Here is a 24,167-nt window from a genome sequence, read left to right on the forward strand (position 1 = left end):
AATTTTGGCTTGGTACATACAAAAAATCATTTTTTACATACGCAAATGGCTCAATTCACATAATCGGTGAACGAAAAAAAGCTTCATACATCTGCCCCGAATTGTCTCATTCTGACAATGGCACAAGCAATCAGGGCCATGCCCACTGATGGGAATACTATGGCCCATTTGTGATAGGGACCAAAATATTCAAACGAACCTGGGCAGCCCTTCTAAAAAATCAATATTAAGCAATATTACTTGTGCTAATGAGACAGGGTCTTTTCTCACTTTTTATTGGAAGAAGACTTGATCCCCCACCCCTTCCCTTCCCCCCTGCAAAACTTACTTTCAAAATGGTCTTTAAAATGTACCTTGCTCTGACTAACCTTACTTTTCTATAAGACTTTGAAAGAGATCCAAAGTTGAAAAATGTCCACCATGGAAATGAATGCTAGCTCCAATATGACCGGCCGTGGGTGGTCTCAACCCTGAGAAAATATCACCCTCATTTTTAGGTCGAGCATAGCAGGGCGGAAGCGCTGCTTGTCCGATGTGTTGTTATCTGTGAGGGCTTTTAACCACGCCCACCTCACGCCCATCACTATTGCTCGTTTATAGGCTTGCCCTTTTAAAAATCCTTTGCTATCATTGGTAAATGCTTTACCTTTGTCCATCCTTAGGGCGGTTTGGTTACCGCCTTGGACATCGACCCTGTTACATGGCTAATTGCACTTCTGTCGATAACTTTGACAGCGAGCAAACTTCTTTTTCCTTTTGTGTGTCTCCTTCACGCTCATGCTCATGGCGGCCATGGCGCTTTGAATCGGCTCGCTTATGTGAAGCTATTTTACTATTAATTTTCAATTTATGTGGCAAGAAAAGTCCGGTTAGGAGTATACAAAGGTAACAGCTCTAACTCGAGCAAATGCGAGACCCATTGCATTGCAAATGCTTGATTGTCTTCCAGATGAGAGGTGTGCTTACGTGTAAAATGAGCTCATAAAGGGCAGTGCATAGGGCCAGTTTCAGAGGTACATTTAGGGCCTGTGGTTGGGAAAAATACATTCCTATAGATTTCAGAAAGGCTAGTTTTTCTAACCTCAATTTTATTTTGTTTGTGTGACCCGTGTTTGAGCACATTCAGTTCATATTTGCCTCCAGTCCCACCATCACTTAACCCTGGTTTTGATTCAACAACAGCAACAAATATGGAATATGACACCCATCAACAGGCATCATGGACTAATCTTTTATTTTAGAGAAATCGCAGTATTTTTGTTTAATTTAATAAGTATTGTCAATCACATCTGGTTACCATACAAGAAATCACATGTCGGCTACATGGGGTCCACGTGATCCATGTATACTGGACTATATGGTCCCATAATATGCTGATAACACTCATTTGTATAAAATACAGTTGATTTCAATCAGTGCACATTATGTAAGCATTTATTAACATTTGTTATTTTTCCAGCTGTAGGTGGGTGTCTGTAACACCACCTGTTATTATGAGTCTGAATGTTAAGGCATTTTCTTCTTTTGTCTTCCTACCTGGTGAATCCACGAGGAAGCCTCGCTCTTTCTTTTACCTGAGGCCTGAACTTCCCCACTGCATGGTGCTCTGATGAACAAGCCATCTTTGTGTTCTTCATGTCAACTGTGCAGTACATGCCATCTACTGTGACCAGGACCACTGAAACTATACAGCGGGGTAGGAGGGCGGGCCAATTATGCAGCGGATTTATCTGAATTATGCAGCAAGGCAAGGAAAATTATGTGGCATAATGCAGCACATTCAGGGGCAGTATTTCTACTCTGTTTATTAATCTTAGCATAATAATAGCATATGGGCAAAAGTTTAACCTCATCAGTATCAGTGTTATAGCTGAAAGCAGCATTCGGGGACTGAAAGGTGGCCAGTTAACTATTGAAAAGGGCTGCCACTGCCCAGCACCATGTGTTGCACTTTTTCATTGTAACGTTTAGTCTAAGTGGTAGGTCTATGGATTGGTTGGCCTGTCACCACTTCACTGACCACAACACCTGCTGAAGTGTGGACACTGACACACAACTCTTTCTTCCAGGTTGTGGAGACAGCTCTCTGAGTTATGACCTGTTCCAGAAGGGCTACACCTCCATCACCAACATCGATTACTCACCAGTGTGCATAGAGGCTATGAGCCGGCGCCACGCCCACTGCCACGGAATGGTCTGGACCATCATGGACGCTCGAGCGCTGGCCTTCCCTAATGAGAGCTTTGATGTAGTGCTGGAGAAGGGCACCTTGGACGCCATGATGGTGGAAGAACGAGATCCTTGGAATGTGTCGCCGCAAACGGCAGCACTCCTCGACCAAGTTTTGAAAGAGGTGAGGAGAGATGGGGGGAAATGTGGGTTACTGGCTCAGTTGCTGACATTGAGATCCTGAAAACGGATGTATGGTGGAACAACGCATGCCTTCATAATGCATGGTCATTACCACGCATGCACTTACCACAAAATGTTTTTACCACGCATATGCTTTTACCACGCAAATTTCATAGTAAAGGCATAGTTGGTAAAGGCATATGCATGGTAAATAGTAGAGGTAAGTATAACATACATTTTATGTGTGTGTGTGTGTGTGTGTGTTTGTGTGAATATATGCATATATGAAATATATAGTTTTCTATATATTTGTGTATATATATATGTGTGTGTGTACATTTCTATATATATGTGTATATATGTGTGTGTGTGTACATGTACACACACACACACAAACAACCCTACCTTTCCACCCCAGAACCCATACCCACCCTAAAACCTAAACACCCCTTACAACCCCAAATCCCATACCCACCCTAAAACCTAAAAATGTCCTTACCACCCGAAAATCCATACCCACCCTAAAACCTAAAAATGCCCTTACCACCCGAAAACCCATACCCACCCTAAAACCTAAAAATGCCCTTACTACCCCATACCCACCCTAAAACCTAAAAATTCCCTTACCACCCCAAACCTATATCCACCCTAAAACCTAAAAATGCCCTTACCACCCCAAATCCCATACCCACCCCAAAACGTAAAAATGCCCTTACACCCCAAAACCCATACCCACCCTAAAACCTAAAAATACTCTTACCACCCCAAACCTATATCCACCCTAAAACCTAAAAATGCCCTTACCACCCCAAAACCTAAAAATACCCTTACCACCCCAAAACCAATGCCCACCCTGAAACCTAAAAATGCGTTTACCACCCCAAAGCACATACCCACCCTAAAACCTAAAAATGCCCTTACCACCCTAAAAACCCATACACTCTCTAAAACTCAAAAATGCCCTTGCCACCGAAAAAGCCATATCCACCCTAAAAAGGCCCTCGCCACCCCAAATCCCATATCCACCCTAAAACTTAAAAATGTATTTAGCACAAATAATCATTAACCACCCTAAAACTACATATATAATCACACAGCCCACTTAATACTTACCTGACCTTACCTTCAGAACCTTTACCACGCATACACGTTTACCATTCAAGCCTTTACAATAAAATTCTTTGTATAGGCATGCGTAGTAAAGGTATATTCGTGGTAAAGGCATGCATGGTAAAGCCATGCGTGCTAAACACACATGTGTTGTGAAGTCATCGTGGTAAATGCATCTCGTTGCATCTCCCGCGTTGTAAGTGATGTTCCCTCTGAGACCGCGGTTCTGAACCTGGCTTCGCTACCTGACCTACAGGATTCTGTTAGGCAGGTTATTTTCTCATGCATTACATTGTGAATGCTATCAATTGATAATGGGATGTAAAAATGTAAATATGTGCAAAATACGTTGTACGTAATGTACTGTCCCATGAATTACCTTCCTGTGAAGCAGTTTTACTACCAATGACCTAATGTACCACCCTAAATTAACCTCTCGGGTGTAAATGCTATATTAAAAAATACAAAAGACTGCATGATATGACAAAGGTGCAATCTGATTTCCAAAGTCTTTAATACTGACAGGTGATTGAAAGAGGGCAAAGCTTGTGGAGTATGTTGTTTGGAGCTTACTGGAAATCCGGGGTACCGATATGGTCAGGGGCCGGATTTTTTTCATCACCAGGAAGTCTGATAGAACAGGGTAAATGCAGTACCGACCAATCTTGTAGTACGATGAGCAGTGCATCTGCAGGGTAGCAGTAACAAATTGGCCCAGTTGGGTGCATAGTGAAGTGTTGGCACAGATAGATCTCTGCCTGTGCTGAAGTGCATGTGGGACACCCATGTTTCACCCGTTGCATCGGTCTAGGCATGCTCCATCACAGGACACTTCTGCACAGTGCTTAATTTGTAAATAAAAAGGTGCCGGTGCCCAAAGCCCCCCCTCTTAAACACGCAGCTGCTGCAATTAAATGTGCGAACACCGAATACTGAGGCAGCGTAATCCTAAAGCCATCTCGGACCTCTTCAATCCATTTACAGCCACTCCCTGCCCCTTCAGCTCACCTGCAGCTTTCTGCTTTCTCCCATAGTGACGCTTTTTCATTTTTTTCTTCCTCCGTCTTTCCCAAACGTGTCTTTTGCGCGCAGTAAATGCTTGAGGCAGAAGACTAAGCGCCGGCCCTCAAAAATAAGTGCCGGTGCTCAGCACCGGAAACAACAAGCACAAATTAAGCAATACTTCTGCATCACCCAACGCACAAAGCAATCTGGCTACTGACGGTGACATTATGATGGTTTCCTTCTTGTACCTCTGAGGTACCACCAATCATTTTTAATACCATGTCCTGTCTTTATCCCGGTGTTCTCTCCAGCCTTCTTCACAGTTCGGCCTACTCATGTACTTCAGATACCTCATTAACTGGCATATGTGCTTACTTGCACGTTTCATTGGTTCACAATTACAGCTGAACCTCATCACAGAGCTGGTGCAAAGATCTCTCCAATCTTCTCTTGAGTCTGGCTCTTTCAGTACCTCCTAGATTTCTCTCCCTTTTCGTACTTAGGCTGCCAAGGTCTTCTCTACATCACCTTCTTAACCTACCCACAAGGCCAAGGCTTTCAGAAATCCCTCTCCAAAACCACCCTAAGAGCTTGTCCTTCAACACACCTTGAAGACCTTCCAACTTTCCCGTAAAGCTTTATCTTCAAGAGAAGCAGCTCTTGTTTGTCAATAATCATGCAACATGTCCCTAGTTATTGCACCCATCTTCCAAACCTATCACAAGGGCCAGTCCCGCTTCAGGGATTTCTACAACAATTCTAAGCGGATGTCCACATCCGTCCCTCCTGCCGGTACAACCTCCCTGTGAGTATGTCCCTTGCTGTCCCTCTGAGGTTTCACTACTGCTTCTGGCCTTTGCTCTGTCCCTGAGCTAATGATTCCACAGAACTAATTACCCTTTTGAAGATGTATGAAGTTGTCCTTACCACAATGCCTGGTATCTTTCCATCAAGCATAGCCAAGCCTTGTAATTATTCCTGAAAGAAAAGCCTACATGAGAAATGCGTAATACAGACCCTTGAGCTACAAGATTACGCAATTACTGCAAACAGGCAACACTCCAGTTTCTCTGACCGGAGGTTGTCTTTTGTTTCTGACTGTGAAGTGAATGAATACATCTTGTTTAACCAGAGGGTTCTATAAAGAACTGTATCGCCCACATGCCAAAGCACTTGTCCTATTGGATATCATGAGTCAAAGGCTGGCAGCTCTGCAGAGGATCCGGGGCACCAAATCTGAGCTAAAGGCAGCTGTTGAAAATATTGAGTACCAACCCCATTTTGTACCAAGTGCGCACCGGTAGTGAGTCTGATCCAATGCAAGACCAAATGACTGATACAACAGCACTCAACTTCTGATACATTGGCCACCGGAGAGGCAATTAAAGGGCAGTGGTGAAGTTAAACTAGTGTTATTTACAGTATTCCAGGATCTGGCAGAGACCGAGAAGATTTACTTGTCCACAGCAGCAAATCCTGAATATCCCTCTCTCTGGACTCTTAGGGGGTCATTCCAACCCCAGCGGGCGGCGGAAGCCGCCCGCCTGACGGGAACCGCCAAAAGACCGTACCGCGGTCAAATGACCGCGGCGGTCATTCTGACTTTCCCGCTGGGCCCAGCGGGAAAGCCCCAGCAACGATGAAGCCGGCTCCGAATCGAGCCGGTGGAGTTGCTGGTGTGCGACGGGTGCAGTGGCACCCGTCGCGATTTTCAGTGTCTGCTTTGCAGACACTGAAAATCATTATGGGGCCCTGTGAGGGGGCCCCTGCACTGCCCATGCCAGTGGCATGGGCAGTGCAGGGGCAGTGCAGGGGCCCCACGACACCCGTTCCCACCATCCATGGCGGGAAGGGGGTCGGAATCCCCATGGCGGTGCTGCAAGCAGCGCCGCCATGGCGGATTCCTTGGGCCAGGGGTAAACCGGCGGGAAAACGCTGGTTGCCCTTTTCTGACCGCGGCTTTACCGCCGTGGTCAGAATGGCCCAGGAAGCACCGCCAGCCTGTTGGCGGTACTTCCGCGGTCCCCGGCCTGTATCTTAGAAGTAGGCCCTGGCAAGTCCAGTGAATTGCACTGATTCTGAAAAAGTGGGCAGTTGATGGGGGATTATGAAAAAGAGCTGATATCTGAGCTCAATATTGCCAATTCAAACAAATGTGTTAGGAATCTGACCCTACGCTTCAATTATTAAAAAACAAAAATGCCTGGTGACTCACGTTATAGCCGTATTGTTGCTTCTCCACGAGTTGGGCATCCTGCGGATGGTGCTAGTGTGCAAGTGTGCCCCCGACCCATCGTGCACCATACAAAGAAAGTTAACTGTTTTTGTTCTGGTGTGATATGCACTTACCAGGGCTCCTTCTGCCACTAAAATAGGACTCTGTAGCTACTGAAGAACATCAGTAAGGATCTATTCTGAGTAAAGTTCCTCTCCATGTAAAAACTAGTAGAAAAGAGTAAAACAATCTTGTGGAGGTTACAATGGTAAACTGATCTTTTAAACCCCTTGTCAGACCATGTTTGGAGGACAATGGGCAAGCAGTGGCTGCTGGACCTGATAGCGAGGAATGAGGTTGTCTGCCTCTGATGGGCCAGGGTCCTCCTTACTATGGCTCTGCAAACTGGGTCAAGTACAACCCCTTCAGCACTTAACTCTCGGTGATCGAGATGGCAAGCAATCACAGGCTTCTCGGAGTGGTAGTGTAGGGGCGCTTGAGCTCAGCACTCAACTCACGGGCATAATAATTGATTGCCCACCCTGTGCTTCCCAAATATTACCAGTACGACATGAATAAAATGCACCGTAATGTCCAGGGAGCTTGGAGTTGTCTGTCCCCTTTCTGGGTGTTGGCCTGGGTCCCTCCCGGGTGTTGGCCTGGGTCCCTCCCGGGTGTTGGCCTGGGTCCCTCCCTTACGGGTCAATGCCAAGTGTGGTTAGCCTATGGTGCAGATTACTTTCATACTCTCACAATGCGCAATGTCTCTCTCACAGTTCACTTTAACCCACCAAGCAAGACTTCTCAGTTCGTGTTTGGGTCTGGCACTTCTGTGGCCGATCGCCGCTTCTTGTGCCAGCCTACTGCCCTGTTTTTGTGGAAAAATGAGCCAGCACTTCCTCCATGGCTGGGGCGGCTCCTCACGGGCCGGGGTGTGTGTTCCTGGAGACTCTGGATTACACACAAGCTGAGAAAGCAGGCATTCAAAGTTCTGCGTAGCCCTCACAGGGCCACCTGGATCTAGGATGGTCCGGCCACACCGGTATGGTCTTGGGATAATGCAGCCTTGCGCAGGCCAGTCTTGCTCAGGTGGCAAGGCCCAGCGCAGTTCTTACTCACATCACTCTGCGGTTTGTCTTTGGGTGCAGTAACTCGGGTCACGCTGCAACTTCTTTGTTGGCACAGTAGCTCAGGTCACATTGCAACTTCTCTTCCGGCACAGCGGCTCAGTTCACATCGTTGAGTATCAGAGCGTCTACAGGACTCCAGCGATCTTCATCCCTGCCCCACAGATGGAAGAGACTTCTGCCTGACAGCCCTTGGGCACGCAGATTGCTTTCCACAGTTTACCTCTTCTGGGAGACCACATCACCGTCATGCTGCACCTCGCTCCTCCTGGACAGTCAGTTGTTCTGCAGGGTTGGCAGGCTGCTTTCCTCTCTCAGCAGGCAGGCTGGTTTCTAGACCCTTGAGAGCTGGTGAACAGTTCTTACACAAGAGAACCAGACTTCAGGTAATGTCCCCTTCCCTCTGGGAGTCTGGCGGTCAGGCATACACGAGCAGAGCTTGTACAGCAGTCCGCTGTGGAGCACTTCATCTCTTGCCCACAGAGGATTTGGAACTGGAACAATAAGTGGGACTCCAGACACAAATGTCAAAAAAGATGTAAACCCATACATATCCTTAAACCGTAGAAGCAGTTTAGGGCAGTTCCTCTTTCAATTGTCATTTATTGGTTGTTCTCCAGCAACAGCCTTTGTGTAGAGGGTAGTTTCGGATATGGAGCAATCATATCAGAGGCGCAATGAGCTGTGAGGTTTCAATCAATCAGCCCAACCGAAGGAGCAATCAGGAAATAGGCCAGGCCTCACCTAAAGGTTTCCTCACCTTGCACAACATAGGTTCACCTATACCCTCCATCAATAGCAGTGTTCAGAAAGACTTATCAGTAGCTCTTTGCTAAGCAAAAGGCCTGATGGGATATCTAAAGGAGCCCTGCCTCCACTCCCCTCACTTCCATGTCTAGAACTCCTCCCGCCAGCTTCAGGAATGTGATCAATACACTTCTACGTTTGAGAACTGAACCTCACCTCTGTCTTGTGCAACGCCAGGTCAATAGTATCCAAATTGGATCCTGCTGGCCTCTATGACTCTGGTACACTTGCACACATCACAAATGTACAACGCAAGATGTTAACACAGGGAACTCTGTAAGCGACATAACTTTGCATGAGTAGGCCACCAGCATCCACTCCAATGACTCAGATTAAAAGGTCTGCTCACACTATAAACAGTGGCGTAATATTAGTCCCCGCAACCCTTGCTGTGCTGGTGGGCCCAGGCTCCAGGGAGCCACACTCCACACTGGTACACTGTGCACGGGCACACTGTGCACTCTCCAGGGGCACCCCCCGTGTATTTTGCAGGGAGGATCTTTTTTAAGTTTTGTTACACTACTGGCTACTTATTCTCCAAACATGTTACGCTCCCACCTCCTCTATAAGTTAAACTCATGAGAGGGATGGATGTAAATTAGGGTACCCTTGATGCACCCCTGCAGGTTACGGGACAATTCGAGGACCTCCTCATGTTAAGTCATGTCAAGGCCTTTGTGCACATGCTAGAGTGTCTAGCATGTGTCCCTCCCCGCTCCCCTCAGTGCCTTGAGACCCTCATGGGTGAGTAGTGCGCTTTACAAATACTCCGATTGATTGATTGATTGACACATGGGCCAAAAATCAAACCTTAGAATTAACAATACATGCAAGTGGGTACTGACAGGCAAAGGAGCATGTCTATAAACCATGCAGTGGGCACTCCCACCTAGTACCACTCTACCTACAATATCGTTGTCTTCCCTTTCCCTTTAATGTGTGAAGAAAAATTTGAAACCATGGCCCATGTATTAAGCTGCTACCAGATTCATGCTTTTTCATCAAAAAGAAACAAAATTATTAGTTAATAAAACAAAAGTCCACACCCTATAGCCATTATAACCAGAGTTACAGCCACAGACTTTAACTTTATATGATAAATATATAATATAGTGTCTCTTTAGTGCCATCGAGCGTCTCAACTAAACTGGGGCCGGCGATTTAACAATCTCCAACCAGCGCTTTCCAAATAACTATGGGTGACTCAGCATTATTATTGCTCTTCTCATCTTCTCAGGAGTCCCAATCTGTACAAACAAACAAGAACTAATCACTCTGGCAACTGCTATGCAGTTCACAACCAGTGTCTGCTCACTTCTGGATTCTCTCAAAGTGACTCATACCCAATATCAATATCCATGCTGCAAAGAAAGTACGACATCAAAGCACTTCACTGCCTGGAGCATCCAGAAATTCATCAGAATTGAATCTCCATTCCATAAACCTACAAGGAAATCCCACAAAACACACTTCACCGGTGGCCTGTTCAACTCCAGAGTTTCTGCTCCACATTCAGAAAATATACCTCTGCATTTGAAACATCCTAATACATATTTCGTCTTTACAGAAGCCTCTAACAGAAGCAAGTTCACATGCACCAAACACTCCATCTGTCTTATGAGCTTCCTCCACGCACTACTCATCAAACAAATGCAATGCCATGAACACACTCTTCATAGATAAAATCAACATCATCTAACAACACACTTACAGCACTAAACAGAAGGTCACCACACCACTAATGGAACCACAACCTATGTGTCAATGACCCACCCTTTAGAATGTTTTCAACGACAAGCGTTGCAGGCAATCTTGTAGAAGTAAAGCTAGCCACCTACAAAGGTGACATGTTCGCCTCAATCATCCTGGGAACTCTCTTCATAGTTGATGTCACCCTCCTGTAAGGCATGTTCCGGGACACAATCGAAAGAGGGCAGATTCTCCTGCTACTAAAAAGAGCCAACCAGCTACTCTCCCTCACCCATTTGTTGGTCACCTGAACGACAATAGACAAAGCAATCCCATTCATCTATAGGAACAGATCAACTTAGACTTCTACATGACTATCAGTCCTGCTTCAGACCTCACTCAACCATAGTGGTAGCTGCTATCCAGATTGTTTATGATGCCATCCCCGTTGCTCATAGGATGATTGCTGCATCCCTGTCCTACTCAACATCTCAGCCGTGCAATCGACCATCAAGCAGTCATCATCACATTTAAGCTTGGGTGACATTCACTCACAATAAACAAGCCTAGTTGTTCCTATTGGCATCTCCAGATTTCTTGAGCAGACAATGGACTGCAGTCCACCAGGATACACCCTCTTCCTTGTGACTTCTCCCTGCACTTGGAAGCGCTCAGTGTATCCCATTCCAGTGGTGGATTCAGGATCCGACGTATAAGTTTACCAGTCTCCACAACTAATGTCATTGACCGTCCTCCGCAGCCCATCATGGAGTGAAGTGCTGACCTCTCAGGCTGTAATTGAACGAGATGTAGTTCAACTTTATCTTCGACAACACCAGACAAGTCCAAGCCCAATACTGAAACTACAACAAAACCTGGATGTTTCAGAGCACAACTCCCCACACGTAAAATCACTAAGAAACCCTGAACTTGAACCTATATTGTAAAGGAAATACAGACAGCAGGGTCAAGTGATATCTTCCCAAAGTAGACTTGACACTGACTGCCCACGCCCTGGACCTTTACCACAAGAAGAGTAGGAGATCCGACTAGTATTTGTGATGCCTCCTGAACTCCTCCATAAAGAATCCTTAATGCCTCCACTCGCCACATCAAATCAATGAAGAAATACGATAACATCTGTCGCTACTCATAAGATGGGTCGACACAGGGTGCTCCTTTTGGCATCCATTTTCTTCAAAGCCTGTTCTAGCAACTATAAAGCAGAGACAAACCGACCACCACCCTTCCTCCTGAAAAAGGGGGCATTCCAAGATGGGTACCACTTCTCAAGGTCCTAGAACAGTGCCAAACTTGAAGCCACCAAGGGGAACCTGCACAGAATAAAGCACAAATGCAGCTTTGGGGTTTATGTGATTCTTCTAACTTTGCACTTAGAAGGAGCCCCCCCTACCCCCCACCCCCCCCCCGAAAAAAACTCGCTAGTGTAAGATTTGCATGTTGTGGTTCTTTAGTCAATAAAGGTCTTCTATTACAAAATGTTCCTGGGTTGCTTTGGAGTCCTTCTCCAGCATTGAAGATATTGAGGGCAATCTTCTAATTCTGTCACCCGCCCAGCCCTACCTGCACTTGCAGAAGTGTTTATAACTTAAGGGAACCCCCAAACAGGGTAGAAGGAGCCCTTCGATGCCGAAAATGTGCAGGGAGGTGGAGAATGGGCACCAGCCCTGTTTTTATGGGGACAAGGCTTATTTTTGTCCATGATGTGATACCATATTCGACACCACAGGAACACATCACCTTTAATTGCTCTATTGGCTTAGAAGGAAGTTGTGTACTGTGGATCGAAAATTACTGCCACGGCCTACGAGAAGCAGTGATTACAAAGTTCTACTAAATATAACTTCACAAATAAATGTTCACAAAACCAGCCGCACCGCAGTAGACAAGAAAAAAAGCAGTTTGATAAAATCTATAACAAAGTCAAAATATCTGTTTTCTTTAGCAGAGTATCTGAGTAATAGTCGGTGATTGGCAAGTTAAGTGCAGTGGTATGCACCGCTAACTGTGAATTACTTGCTAAATTTAGGCCTCACGAAGGGTGCCATCAAATAGTGTCACAAGTTTTCAAGAACTGTCAGGAATATTTCTGATTTGTGCCTGAATGTCAGTTGTGCATGTGTTCTCATTAAAGGGGACACTCTCGCCACAAAAGCAATGCACGTCTCCACTCTCCCGACCTCCTCTGGGCCTTGTGCCCACAGTTTGAGGTCCCCGGGGTGGGGGTCCCTTAAAGTCAGCAGTGAGTAGGGCCGCCCAGCAGCCACACCCTCTTGGAATTGAGAAGTGCATTGCTTATTTTGTGAAAAAAACATAAGTACAGAAGCCCAAAGCATTTCATAGGTGTCCACCACCAGGGTTTCCAAATGAGTACTGAGCCGGCCTAGTCTTGATTCCACCTCCTGCCTCTTTCTTCCACCACTCTACACTTCCTATCTCTTTATCTCACTCTTGCAGACTCTTTTTTTCACCCTGCGTTCCCCGTTTGTCACTGTTTTCCTATCATTCTGTTCATTCTTTTTTCTCCCTTTTCTAGCTTTTCCTGCTCTTGGTCAATGTCTGATGATGAAAAGCAAGACCCAGACCCCAAAAATGAGCGCCGATGCTCGACACCTGCTCAAATTAACGATGTTTGGTTGACAACCGCCATTTATTTTCAATGTTAATTCTCATGCCCCTTTAATCTGTATCCAGATCAGTCCTGGGGTAGAAATAAGAAGAGGGAGGTGGCACCGTGCCCCACATCCCAACACTCAGCTCGCCCCAATGCATCATGGTAAATGCAGTGCATAATAACATTTACTTCAGTGACAGTCTTTTGTTTTTCACCCTTGTTGGTGCAGCCAGTGTTGTGTATCTCTAGATAAGTGTTTCAGGAAAGTTGTCCTTCTTCAGTAGATAGCAACACCTTGTTTTGGGGTGCTGGAAATGCTGTCCAAAGTCTTCCCATGTCTCTGCACCACTCTCTGGAGGTGCATCAGCCAGAGGTTGTCCGCTCATTAGGGAGCCTTTTCAAACACAAAGAGGGTGGGAGCCCACTGCCTCACATGCCTTGATAGAAATAAGATGTTGGGAATCCATCCCCAAAGAAGTAGTCTGTAGGTTAGATAATTATTACATTTTCTCTTAAGATCCTGCTATGGATCGTGAATAGTCCGGTGATCATGGTGAGGTCAGAGCCGTGTACCCGACTAGTCTGTTAAGAGTTGAACAGATGATTTCCTACCAAACCCATGTCATCATTTAAAAAAACATATCTTTTGAAATGGCTTTTTCCATGGTAAAAGGAAGCGAAACCGTTCGAAAAGCAACCGGGATGCAAATTGTGCATCGAATACCAAGTAAGACTACTAAGGCTGGCAGAGAAAGGCCCATCTAATAAGACAAGAAAAAAAAGAATTTTACGCCTAGTGAATTCTGAAAGCGTCGGCTCCTGAAAAGGAGCTTTTTAAATTGTTATTGCTGGTATCTGACAGCAGGGTGCATCCAGAGAATGCCTTCACAGGTGTTACATAACTAACTTAACTCTTCTTTCTTAAAGTTACTGCTGTGGACTGCTAAATTGAGAGTAACCCCTTATGGGATCTATTCTATGCATCCTCCAAGGACTCTATGACCTCCTGCATTGTTTTCCACCTTATTCTAGACTCCTACATCCTTCTTTTAGCAGATACATTCTAGTTAAGAGTTTTCCCTGGTAAGGACTTGCATTACAATCAAATGCATGGATTCCCTATTTTAATACACAGTAGACTCCGACGCACAATTTCCATTATCTTCCACTAACCTTGTGTTTAGAACAGACCCTGTTCCTTTATGCTTCAAAATGGCATTGACAGCATCATCTGCTGAACCTAAAATATACAGTGATTAGCACCTCCAGTTTCCAAACACCAGGTGAGAAAACCAGTAGTATCATGGCCAGTCTTCATTCCAGATTGCCTACTTGTTGACCTGAGGTGGGCAGGCTTTCGGCAGTCATGGAAGATGGATCAGATGTAGTTGTCTGCTCTCATTGATTACTGGAGTAGACCACGGCAACACAATTGCTACTAGAAGCCTTAGCACCTTCCGTCAGTGCGGACCACCCTGTCCTAACCCTGTGACAGTTGTAAATAGGACTTAAGGATGTGGCCTGCCAGGATGTTAATTCTTCTTAGAGCATCCTATCTGCAAGAAGAGGATTTCCATTTTCATTCCTCTCTTGTGACAGCCACTTATGAAGTTCCACCAGGATTTTCACCCCCACTTAATTGTGATGTCTTATTTCATGCATTCGAACATACAACTGACTTTCAACCCTATAGGAAAAAAAACCGTCCCAACCATCTTAAGCAGTTGACGCTAGGAAATTCATAATTGAATTGATTAAAAGAAGCTCATTCTTTTTTTCTATATACAATACTTTTATTGGTTTTAAATGTATAGTAAGAATCAATTACAAGGCAGTTTTGTGAACTTCAAGTACACAAACACGACAAATCATTTTATTACTTTGTAGGCGGCGTCAAGGTTCAGCCATACATTCCAAAATTGCCATCATATTACACTGTCAACGATGGTATCACCTATGACAGTGGAATTGCAGTGCGGTAGCAAAGTTGAGCCAAGAGCCCCATATTTTGGCTTGTTTGGTGTGCACCCCACGGGCTTTATATACCAGTTCCTCCACTTTGGCGCAGTGGTTCACGCCATTGGTCCATTAAGGAAGCTCATTCTTACCCCATCGAGACCAGACACTTTGCCGTTCACACCAGAAGACCTGGGACACCGATTTTCGTTCTGCCAAACTGAGCCAGTTTTGTCCTTCTTTGTCTTATTTAGAAAAAATGGAGGCATGTTTTTCAACGTTTATTCAGTGTTGGCATCACAGATCTCAATTGTGACTTAGGCGCGCTTCTTCTGTTTGGTGCTGCAGGGAGGTCTTTCCTTACTCACCCTGGTCTAAAAAAGTTTCTTCACTTGTGTTAATACTCAGCGACGGCTGTTGTAGTTTGGATTCTCCATCACGCAGAAATGTGGGGGTTTAAGGGCAGTGTCTCTAGATTTTCCCTCACCAGCTGTGTGTCCACAACTCTGAGGACATTGTGAGGAGAGAGAGCTCAACCAATGGTTCAACCACAGATGTCTCTTCAACCTACGATCTGCACATGGTTTCTTCTGCCAAGGTCAGCAAAGTTTCACTTACCTACTTCTTCGACAATCTCCAGGCCAGGGGATGACGCTAAGATATCCTTGGGGTCCAACGGAGGCAACTATGGATACACGGTGGGGACAGGGACTAAAGGGCTCACCACAGGACGCTGTAGGTGGTGATCCTTCCCCTGGTCCCCAAGCAGGGCAGATGGGAGTTGATGCCTTTTCTCCTTCACCACTCCTCAAAAGTCCTTAAGCTGCTGGTTTGATGACTCCTGTCTGGCAGGTTCCTCTGTAGGGTTCCGTCCAGGACCCCTGTCTCATAGCAAGCAGGGCTCTCCTTCCTCCAAGCAATCCCAACATCTGTACTTGCAGGAATCATGACCCGAGAAGGACAGTGGTCAGCAGACTCTGTCCCAGGGTCACACTGTCTTCTGAACTGTACTGACGTCACAGACACAATGGCACCTTCCTACAATGACCACAGAATACAAGACAACTCAGAAATATGAAGAATGTCACCCTAGACTGCTGAGAGCACGCCAAGGCCAAATAAATCACATCAAAGCACTATACAAATGTTATTATAAAAACTTTTAGGGGCACATCTCAGACCCCAGACAAAGGTAGGTCCTCCTGTATTTTTTTGCCTTTCTTACTTTCTACTAGGGTCAATAAAGGCTTAGATTCTTAGCTCTGACAGGCCTGTGGCCTCTGAGAGCTGTTTCCTTTATTATCTGTGTTCCAAGCCCTCAATATATCTCACAGAAAGCTATAAGTTATGTAGGGCACTGATGGAGCTCAGTGGGCCCCCGTATTTCAGTACTCGAGGCAGCTGTAGGTCTTTATGGAAGCCTTTTAGCAGAGCTCCATATGGGTCAGGGAACTGGAATAAAGGAATACTGCAGCTAACGAGCAGGGTGCATTGACAGGAAATGTACTATATTGTAATAGGAAATGGATTTATATATAAAAATTGAGGGACATTGAGGTGAATTTACGAAGATCAATATAGAAGTTGATTGTCTGATCCATGTGCACTTTCCCATATTGGAATTACATTCCAAGATTGAGGTGCATTGACAGATCTGATTGTCAATCTCAATATTAACACCAGGTTGGATTGAGCATCACTGTCAGATTTGCGCCTGGTCCTCACCACTGGAGTGGCAAGCCAAGAATGAGGTTCTTTGGGAGATCTGTAATGTAACGTGAGGTGGATTTGTAGAGCGCTGCTGGTCACCCGCCAGGTATCCAGGCACTGTTCCTCCTATGTGAATAGGAGAAAGTGCCCAAAGAGCTAACATCTGTGTGTCATTCACAAAATTAAGGCAGGTCAGGTGCATTGGCAGAGGTGTGTGTGGTTCCAGCTTAGTAGTGGACTGAGGTATGTGGGCCCCACCAGTCTTAGAATTGCAGGGAAGTGTGAGGTACACTGTGAGAGCAGAAGGTGATGTGGTTTAATGGAATGTTGAAGTTGTTTGTGGTTACAATACCTGAAGAGGATATCTTGTTAATGTTGTGGGCTGGGTGCCTTGGCAGGCTGTAATTTGGGTCACCGTAATAGAAAAGTATGGATGTTGCTGGACAAGACTGAGTTACATTGGTGAAGCATTGTTTAGAGATCATTCCTGGAATAGTTAGGGCGCGAGAGCCCCTGATTAAGGTGTTTTGGCAGAGCAGGCTGTGACCTCCACCACTGGGATAGAAGGTGGCAGGGCAGGTCAGGATTGAGGTGCATTGGTGGAACATTGGCCAGAGCTCAGTACTGGGATATATGAGCTTTGGGAAGTCGGAGATGAGGTTTCTTACTATGGAGCTAAAGCCAGTATGCGAATTCCATTACTGGTAGAGAAGGGGTGTGGCAGGTGCATTGTGGGAGCTGGGTTGCGACCTCCTATTGCGGCTGCTTGATAAGGGGTGCACTGGAGGAGATTAGCTTTTCTTTGTGTGATGCTGGCCTCCTGGACCTCCGTTTCTGGAAGGACCATCTCACTGGACAGGTGCAGAGGGCAGAATGTGCTGCCCATCTCCTCCCTCTGGCTCCAGGGAGATGCTCTTCTTGCGGTAACCTCTCTCCCTGTGCCGGTTTACAACTAGCCAGCCTGGTACTAGGCCGGGTACTGGCAGGAACGGGTTAACTTTGCAGCCCCTCTTGCCTATTAAGGTGTAAAATCCTTCCCCAGACTTCACTCACTTTGCTGGGATGAGTCAGCCGTTGTCATGGCGACGGCAGCGCCGCAGAGCCCGCGCGGCCTCCTGGTCAGTGGCGCGTGGCCGGCCGCTGCGCGCGCGGAAGGTGGTGCGCACGTGCCGAGCAGTCCTCGTGCCCCCGAGGGAGGTGCAGGGAATGCCCGGGGTGCTCCGGCCGGGCCCCGGGAGTTATGCATACGCACTCTTTGAAGGTGGGGTGCTCCAGGGACACCTCTTCTGCTCAGCAGCGGCACCCGGAGAGTCGTGGGCAGCGTGCGTGCCCCAAAGAAGGCCAAGTGCCAGCAATGCGCTCCCTCCTGGCTGAGTCACGCAGAAACTCCCCTAATGTAGCGCACATAACTCGCAGACGTTTATTAGTTTTAATATACTTTGGATGGCGCTTGGCCTCTGAAGAGCCAATGTTCTTTCAGTGGAAAGGAACATTATGTCACCAGCTGCAAAAATCATGGATACACTTGGTGCAAGGACATGGCTCCCGTTGGTGCGACAGGTTCAGTGGCACCGGAGCCCAGAGGTACGATGGGCCCTCCAAATACTGATTATTACTGTAATTTACAATCCAAACAGTGGGTACGCAGCTCATTTCCTTCATTGCACTAGAAACATGACACAATGGCAACTCCACTGACTTGGCAGGAAATAATAGGGGTTTACAGCAATTGTGCCTGCCCATAAAGGTGCATGGTGCCCTGAAGATGCCACCAGAAGTTATGTGGATAATACATCTCAAAGGTAAAGGCCAGAACCACGAGCTAACAAAGGTAAACACCATAAGCAAGAGATAATATGAATGCATCATAATTCACATGTCCCATCACGTATTTTTAGGTGTGGTTCTAGTTTAAGGCATTTTCATTTTAAGAACGTTATATGTATAATATACTTACACAGAGAGTCTTTTAGTCATCCTCTTCGTCCATTGGTCTGTTGTTGTGTCGATCACGTTATTCTTACTCCCATCCAGGTAACAGTATACAGCCGTGGGTCAACCCACTTCAGTCATTAGCTAATTTCATGGTTAGTGAGGACGTTCTGCCCTTTCACCAAAAACACTTTCGCACACAAAGTGGTTCCATTCAGTTCAATTACCTAATATGGCAAATTGTTATTTTGAGTACAAAAAACCTATTGCCTTTAGATTTCTTTTAACTTTCTTTTTTGGATGGACGACGGCCCACCAGCTTACCCAACAATAACGTTTTGCAAAAATCAGGCCAAAACAAATCAAGTTTTGACAAAGCCTGTCAACCATTGCAGACCTATTGGCTTTGCGAATGCTTGTTTATATCTTTCCATAGTTTCCATTATTCATTATAGTCTTTTTCAATACCTGTACTCTAATGTTACTTAATGTTTGATTGGTTTATGTATCTAAAGTATTCTGTGTAATGTGCCTGGTGCGCAAGTGGCTATGGTCATGTTGTATAAATACCAGAAATAAATGAATATCTTTTTAAACCATAAATTATGTGTCACTCTTACGAAGTAACAATTCACTAATCTAAAATAGATACTCTAGTTTCTTCGCCTTCATGTTTTTTCAAAATATGAAGGTGATCAAACTAGAGCACCAGATTCAAAAATATTCCTACGTGACACCTGTTTCACGTGAAAGAGACCTTTTCAAGGATTAAACGTGTTCACTAGTTGCCTTAAAACTTTTGCCATTATCAATTAGAAACTGAAAATAGCGCCAACCACAGGACACTGGTGTAAGAGCAGGATAAACTTGCCTTCTGCGAGTCTTTTCTCCTTGTTTTTCGCATCACATCGTTTAGTTTGTTTAAGTTTGATGCAAACATTGTTTTTTTTAAATGAAATCATTCATTGAGCAGGCCAATCAACAATATACCAGGACTTGATGCTTTAATCTTTCACTCTATCAATGTTCATATATGAGGCCCATATGTACAGCTGCATGTGCACCTGAAATGTGATGCTGAGTAGAAAAGCGGGAGATGACAGCATGTATACGTGGTGTTGCACATGCTTGTGGCATGCATGGGTGTGGGGATTTCTGTGACATAGGGTCCCACAAAAAGGCATGCATGGCAGGTATCTAGAGCCTTGATATGTTGACATACGTGTCTTTAAAAGCGTAGTCCAGCCTTCCTTCTATTACTATACACTATTCCAATGCCATGGGAAAATACGCAAACCACCAGACCATTCAGGTACCCCTGTGTCCACTTTATGAGGGCCTGTGGCATGGTGGCAAGATGGAGGTTGAGGGGCGTCACTAGTGACATCATTAGGCTGCCTCCTTCAAAGAGAAAATGAAGGGTCTTCCAAGATGCTTCAGAAGCCTTCTGGAGGGTCGTGGTCCCCAGTGCCATCAGTGGCTTCAACCAAAATAGCCCCCAGGAGGTGGTGGTCCCCCGGGCCTGGGGGGTTCAAAACAGACCCCCTTCATTGTTTTATTAAAGCTCCGGCGGTGACGGTCGCCAGGGCTGCAGGGGCGGCTGGGCAGACCCCGCATTAAATATGTTTAAGCCCTGGGGGTAGCAGTCCCTGGGGCTGCAGGGGGAGTGGGGGGCGGCAGGCGCCCGTGTTTTATTTGTTTTAAGCCCAGGGAAGGTGGAGGTCCCTATGGCTGCAGGGGGCGGCAGGCGCCCTTCCGCTTTTAATTTAGTTGAAGCCCCATGATATGGCGGTCCCCCAGGTGGGGACCCCCCCCTCATTGTTTTATTTTAGCCCCAGGGAGGTGGTGGTCCCCTGTGCTGCGGGGGTAGAGGGAGGGGACTAGCAGCCCTTTGCACATTGTATACCATTGCCCCAGGGGTGGTGGCAGTCCCCGGGGAGGGGGTTCTGAAACAGCCCCCCTCCTTATTATTTCATTTTAGCCCCAGGGACATGGTGGTCCTCAGGGCTGCAGTGGGGCCGTGTTACCCCGTAGCATAACATTTGATTAAAGCCCCGGGGAGGCGGAGGTACCCAGGGCTCCGGCAGAGGACATAGGGCCTCCCCCATCTTAAAATAAGCTTTTCCCCAGGGAGGTGTGGTACCTGATCCTGATCCGCGGGAGAGCCGCGCGGCTCCCGGCACCCGGCATTTTAATTACTGATCACCCATTGGGAGGTGGCGGCCCCCGGGGCTAATGGAAGCCCTAGGAAGGGGACCCTGGACGCCCCCTTCTGCGGATCTGACAGCCCCCATGCAAATATCTGATTGGCTGTCAACACTTCAAGCAGGAAGTGGATTCAGCTGAGTCCCAGGGAAAAAAAAAAGGGATCAGGGTAGGGACATTTGACCCCTTAGCTCTGGTGCAGTGGTTCCAGAGGGACCACCCCAGGGCAAAAAAGCAAAGCATTAAAAAAAAAAAATTGCAGCACATTCACAGTGAATTCTCGAATCTTCATCAAAAATATTTTTTTTAAAAACAAGCACAGTTTCTTATGCTTGTTTTTATAAAGCCCCAAGTGGGCGAGGTCCTGGGGACATATAAAAAATAAGGTTGGGGCGCAAGGGGCCCCGCTCCTGGGCTTATTTATGCCCCAGGGACTGCCACCTGCCCAGGGCTTAGTTTACATTGAATGCAAGGGGGCTGTACAGCCCACTCTGCCCAGGGGACCACATCCTCGTCAGGCAAAATGGTTTAATTAAAATAGGAGGGGTGCTGTGGACCACCACATCCTGGGGGCATGAATGCGGTGATGCCCCCCGCAGCCCTGGGCACCACTACCTCCCCAGGGTTAAAATGAAAGAATGAAGGGGGTCCGTTGCGGACACCCGGCCCCAGGGACAACCACCTCCCTGGGTCAAATACAACATTGGAATGGGGCCACGCGCCCCCCTTGAGCAGCTAATTCTGGCCCTGAGAATCACCACCCCTCAGGGCCACCTCCTGCTATGTCCCGGGGTACCCACCCCGGTACATAGCTGTTTGCTGTGACTTTGCCGGAGCTTTGACAGCTCCCACCAAGTCAGAGCAAACACTTCAGTTCCAGCAAGTGATAGCTGTCAAACAGCTCTCCTTTGCTTGAAGTGGAGGTTTCCTCTGTTTCCCTTCCCACAGAGATGCAGGCAGGAAAACAGAGGAAACAACTGCTCTCACAGACAGGGAGCTGCATCTTTAGCAGCTCCTTATCTGTGAAAACAATGCCGGGCCATGCAGGAGGCTGGGACCGGGCTGGGACTGGGGTGGGGGGGTGAGGGTGTATCTCATTGCACACAGAGTGCTGTGTGGGGCACCCAGGACAGATGGTCGGGCCCCAGCAGATGGGGTTCCTGGGGCTGAGATCAGCCCAGGGTGGAGGACGCATGGCCTCCCCCCTAAAAAAAATAAAAAAATGTAGAAGGCTGGCCCTTGGGGATGGGGTCCCAGGGGTTGAAATTGGACGGGTGGAGGGGGTCCGTGTGGCCCCCCTCTTCCATTTAATGAAGGCTGGGCCCTGGAGGATGGTGTCTCACGGCCCAAGTTCGGCCCGGGGAGGGGAGCTGTGCAGCCACCCCCATTGAATTGTAGTGGGACACGGGGGACAGGGCTAGGCCCTACAGCCAACCCAGTTGGATTAACGCATGGGTACTCACAAACGTTTTGCCAGTGGCCAAAATTACAGTCTTGTTTGTGGTTGAGGGCCACACTGATGTGCCAGTGGGGGTGGGGGGTGGGCAGAGCTACTGGTGTAAAAAAATATTACTAGGCAATGCTGTATTTCAAAGCCAAATGTAAGTACAAAGCTATTTTACCAATACATTTTTATTATCATACAATAGCATTCTTAAGAGGCATTGCATGGTAATCCTCGCTTAGCGGCTATTCAACACAAGTTTAACTGAGACTGAAAAATAGGTACGTCAAAGAAAGATATACTAAGAACTTATTTTAAACTTCATGTCTCCTATTAGTGTCCTGTAATCTGGGGCACTTTACATATAATAATGAGCAGAGGCAGGGAAGGCCCGCTGATTGCTACCGCTTGCATGGGACTTAGGTGGAAAATACTATACATAAATATCGTAGGAAAGATGCAAAGATCGAGACTCCCACAGAAGCAGAGGTATACAAACCTCTTCCCACTGCACATACACGAAGGCACACATATAAGCACATCAGGGACACACACACTCAAACATAATTACACACACAGAAGTCACGCTTATAGCCGCGCAAGCTGATGCATGAAACTGACAGCTTAACCCATTAGAACCCCAGCAGTTGCTGTGCACTTCAACCACCATTACTAACATTAGGCTTCCGTTTCTAAGAATGAAAGTAAATAAAAATTAGGCAATTACGATCAGTGCTTAATTTGCGCTTATTGTTTCCGGTGCAGAGCACCAGCACTTATTTTTGAGGGCCGGCACTTATTTTTCTGCCTCAAGCATTTATTGCGAGCAAAAGACACATATGGGAAAGACGGAGGAAGAAAAAAACGAAAAAGCGTCACAAAGGGAGAAAGCAGAAAGCTGCAAGAGTGAGCTGAAAGGGGCAGGGAGTGGCTTTATATGGATTGAAGAGGTCACAGTATTCCGTGTTCGCACATTTAATTTCATCATCAGCGTGTTTAAGAGGAGGGCTTTGGGCACCGGCACATTTATATTTACAAATTAAGCACTGATTATGATACATCCCCTGCAGACCCGCCCCCCAAACTCCGGACCAACCCCCAAACCTCCAACCACCCATAGGGGAGCAGATCTTGGGGGCTTACCTTTAAATCAGGTAGAGTGAAGAGACATTGATGCAGGTGGCGATGGTAGCGGGAGGGTTCCAAAAAGACCATTTTTAAAAGTCGCGTGACTTCTAAAGGTTCTTTGCGTCCTTCTACCGCGAGCATGTGACGTCAGCCTGGCTCCGGCTGCAGGGCAAGAGACACACAAGAGGGCCTCTGGAATGGGAGGCATGCGCAGCAAAGCTGCTATCACGCATGCTTCAGTGGCCCTCTTTTGTGTTTACAAACGGGACGTGGTCATAGACTTGTAGAGTCTACGTTTATGAAAAAAGGTCCGCGGGCCGCCACAGGTCTGCTGGGCCGCACTATGAGTACCACAGGATCAACGTTTAGTAATTAACATTATTTTAGGTTAATAAAAAAAAATCATTGAAAAAAACAATGGTTACAGGGACATTATAGTTAGGCAATAGAGTTAAAAGAAACCTTTAAAATTCTCTTAAAAAACAAAGGTTACAGGGTTTTTAGGCTCACATTTCACACACAAAACCATAGAAATTCAGCAGTTAAGGTTACCTGAGCTAACCATAACTTGCGCCTCTGGGATGCACTGCTTATAACGTCAGATATTACATCACTGATGACATGGTCAGTGACATCACTGATGACATATCAAATGACATCACTGATGACATCCTTGACATCACTCACACACCCACTTATACCCCATACAAACTCTCGTACATCCACACACAAACAATTACTCACATACTCATTTTAGGGCATGATGTATTAAATCCATACACCTTTGTGTGCTTGTCTATCCACTCCGAGCACGGGCTGGAGACAAACTGCAGGCAAGAAAGGAGGAGGTAA

The 24,167-nt window shown here is 46.5% G+C and overlaps 1 protein-coding gene across 1 annotated transcript in view; it reads left to right on the forward strand.

Annotated features, from left to right (window-relative positions):
• EEF1AKMT4 (EEF1A lysine methyltransferase 4) overlaps positions 1-24,167 on the forward strand; it is a 164,968-nt gene that overhangs the window by 62,545 nt on the left and 78,256 nt on the right. Inside the window, exon 2 of the mRNA XM_069212961.1 lies at positions 2,070-2,353. Coding sequence (XP_069069062.1) covers positions 2,070-2,353 — 284 coding nt within the window. The remainder of the gene's footprint in view (positions 1-2,069; positions 2,354-24,167) is intronic.

The sequence above is a fragment of the Pleurodeles waltl genome, chromosome 11 (genome assembly GCF_031143425.1).
Source record: "Pleurodeles waltl isolate 20211129_DDA chromosome 11, aPleWal1.hap1.20221129, whole genome shotgun sequence".
In the NCBI taxonomy this organism is placed as follows: domain Eukaryota; kingdom Metazoa; phylum Chordata; class Amphibia; order Caudata; family Salamandridae; genus Pleurodeles; species Pleurodeles waltl.